The 3,525-nt window shown below is 38.5% G+C and overlaps 1 protein-coding gene across 1 annotated transcript in view; it reads right to left on the bottom strand.

Annotated features, from left to right (window-relative positions):
• LOC106875220 (uncharacterized) overlaps window positions 1-2,729 on the bottom strand; it is a 22,650-nt gene extending 19,921 nt beyond the window's left edge. The window contains exons 1-2 of the mRNA XM_052971655.1: window positions 2,444-2,729; window positions 2,301-2,389 (exon numbers count right to left, since the gene is read on the bottom strand). Of these exons, the coding sequence (XP_052827615.1) occupies window positions 2,301-2,389; window positions 2,444-2,729 (375 nt within the window). The remainder of the gene's footprint in view (window positions 1-2,300; window positions 2,390-2,443) is intronic.
• Window positions 2,730-3,525: the final 796 nt, after the last annotated feature.

Below are 3,525 nucleotides of genomic sequence, written 5' to 3'. Positions count from 1 at the left end.
AGCTGTCGGAAGGCTGTTGACTCTACTGAGTTCATCTGTCCTTTGACACATTTTGCTTTTCCTCCTGCAGGCTGTCCGACGAAATCCATCCTCCTTACCAAGCAGGCATGGTAGGGTTGCCAACTTAATCACTGACGTCCCGACCATGCGGCAGGTTGTACTGGGTTAGATTTTACCAGTAGCACTAAGAGTGGCCTCTGACATAATACATACATACGTAGGCATGACTAGAGCGCACACGTGGCTGTGTGGTAAGAAGCTTGCTTCTCAGCCACATGGTTCCAGGTTCAGTCCCACGGCGGGGCACCTTGGACAAGTGTCTTCTACTATAGCCGCAGGCTAACCAAAGCCTTGTGAGTAGATTTGGTACACGGAAACTTAAAGAAGCCCGTCGTATATGTATGTGTGTGTATTTGTGTCTGTGTTTGTAACCCCGTCACTGGGGTACCCCAACTTGTGTTGGTAAGTTTACGTGCCCGTAACTTAGCGGTTCGGCAAAAAAGCCGATAGAATAAGTACTAGGCTTAAAAAACAAGTCCTGGGGTCGATTTGTTTGACTAAAATCCTTCAAGGCAGTGCTCCAGCATGGCCGCAGTCAAATAACGAAAACCAGTAAAAGACTAAGAGAATACATACATACATACATACATACATACATACATACATACATACATACACACGTACGTACATATAGACAAACAGACATTTTTTTGCAAAACAGAATACTTCAAAGAGAAAATCAAGAGATTGTTCAAGCAAACAACAGCACGAACTAATATGGTTCCTTCTGATGGCCACTTTCGCTACTAAAAATTGCAACCAAATCTTCTCATGAACAAAGGATAAATTTATTCTCAAATATCAGAAATAACACTACTAAGTACACCATGCAGTTATTACGTTAGAAGTCAATACACAAGCCTTGAGAGAAGATTTTTCATATTAGATTTACAATTTATAAAATAAGTAAATTGACAATAACAAAATATAAATTAGTCAAACGTACTCCATCTGTTATACACTATAACAAATAATACTTTCTACTATAGGCACAAGGCCTGAAAATTTGGTGGGGGTGGAGATGAGTCGAGTACATCGATCTCCAGTGTATAACTGGTACTTAATTTATCTACTCCAACAGGATGAAAGGCAAAGTCGACCCTGGCGGCATTTGTACTCAGAACACGAAGACAGACGAAATATCGCTAAGCATTTCGCCCGGCGTTGCTAATGATCCTGTCAGTTCGCCACCTCCACACTATAACAAATAATATTTACATTTCTGTCTAAAAATCTTTTAGACCACACAAAATACTCAAGTCATTACAGTCTTGGTGATTGCTGGCGCCTAGAGCATGCTAAATTTCGGTCTTCTTACAAGTATATTTATTTTTAATTTTCACAAGAAGGGAAAATTGTGAATAAAGTGTTTATTAGATAGAATATACAAGCTAAAGAAAATATTTAAAGCTCGGCAATAACGTTTTAACCCTTCCTTAGATATAACTAGAAAGAGAGAGAGAGAGAGAGAGAGAGAGAGAGAGAGAGAGAGAGAGAGAGAGAGAGAGAGAGAGAGAGAGAGAGAGACAGACAGACAGACAGACAGACAGAAGGTGACCGTGTCTGCAATACTGGCAATTATATCTCAACACATTTTTGTTACAAACACCGACTGAAGGATGGGTGAGAGGGAGAGAAAGAGAGCGAGAGACAGAGAGTGAGAGAGAGAGAGTCCAAAGGATGTTGTTGATCTTTCGTAGCTGCAGCGAAGTTTTATGATAAATTAAAGAATAAGAACAAAAGAAGTGGTGAGAACAGATGCTGAAAAACATGCTTCATCATTTTTTTTCTTCTCGATTTTATATCTGAAAATGCTTTCACAGCCTTTTCTACATTTATCTGTATTTTGCAATATCTTGACAAGAACACCAAAGAATTTAACGTTCAGTGTTATAAACAGTCACAAATATATCTTTACTAGCTGAATTGCCCGGTGTTGCCCAGGTTATTGCTGTTCTTATTGAGATTAGTCAACTATAAATATGAAGATATATATATTTTTTTTCTCATAGTTATTTCAAAATATCTATATTTTATTTTCAAATATCCAAATTGTAATGATAATAGAATTTTGAACTGAAAATCTGTCAATCTTGAACCATCTCAGGGTAAACAATATTCATTACGTAATTTTTTGTTGGTGTTCAAATGAATAAGTTGTTACTGCTTCCAACTCGTGAGCAGCCAATATAGGGTTGGCAGCGGGAGAAGTATGTAGTAGAGAGATGAAGTCCAACTACCTTGAGGGATTGACCCTGAGATTTGTTAACTGAAATACCAAAACTTAGTTTAACTGGAAACTGAAGTCTCTTAAATTCAAATGGAACATCTTTAGGTATGAGAGGAAATTTTGGAATAAAGACATTTTCTTCTTTGTGATTACCTGTTATGATTGTAGACTGCAGGACATGGGGCTTCATGGAAGTAACAATTAAGCGGGTTTCATTACACAGGTGAGATGGGTCAAGATTCCTACGCAATATAATGAGAGCATCCAGCTTTAGTGTCAAGTTATGCGGTGGCATTCCAGTGAGTTTAAGTGTGTTCAGAAATTCAACAGGGTATTGATTAGCCTGATCTTGATCGACTGTTATGTGAATTGATAGAAAAGTCATTTCTGGTGTATCTGTTAACTTTTGAAGAAGTTTATGATTGAGTTGATCAACCATTTCATGAGTTGGAGCCACTATAGCTCTTTCACATAGCGAGTTTACATCGGTGTAATTGACAGTCACACATACACTCTCACACACATACACTCACACAAACACTGACACACATATACACTCTCATATACACTCACATATATATACTAAGACAGACGTACAGATATACATTTACGTAACGAACACGCAAACACACACACACACATACACACTCATCGTCGTCGTCGTATAAAATGTCCTTTACTATCTCGTACGTAACTAACGCGCAAACATACATCCTCACCTTCACAGCCAGAAAATGCTTTCTCCCCGATCAGATGGTGACCTTATCTAAAAAAAAAAAACCCTCCAGTGTAGTCATTCAAAGCACTCAATAGAGTAAATAAGAGACGAGGAAAGATACGTACAATTTAACTATATAGTTAAATTGATTGTGTCATTCTTTTCTGCACACACACGCTCACACATGCACATACACACAATCATTCACACACGCGCATACACACTCAAACACACACACACACATACACACTCACACACACACACACAAAATCCAGATGGTCCTTTAACGTTTTGAAGTGAAAGTGTGAGAAAACATACGTGAGTGTTTAAATTTAGTAGTACACATACGAGGGTGTGTTGAAAAGTTCCTGGCTTTAAGGGTGTCGCGAAAGTCCTGGCTCAGAACATAAAGACAGGGAAAACGTCACTAAGCATATTGCCCTGCATGCTAACACTTCTGCCAACTCGTTACAGCATTATGCGCTGAAGATGTTAGAAACTAAGTATCATTGAATAC

This window comes from Octopus bimaculoides, chromosome 11 (assembly GCF_001194135.2).
Source record: "Octopus bimaculoides isolate UCB-OBI-ISO-001 chromosome 11, ASM119413v2, whole genome shotgun sequence".
In the NCBI taxonomy this organism is placed as follows: domain Eukaryota; kingdom Metazoa; phylum Mollusca; class Cephalopoda; order Octopoda; family Octopodidae; genus Octopus; species Octopus bimaculoides.
The sequence above is the reverse complement of the archived record's forward strand: the minus strand, read 5'-3'. Positions and strand labels throughout refer to the sequence as shown.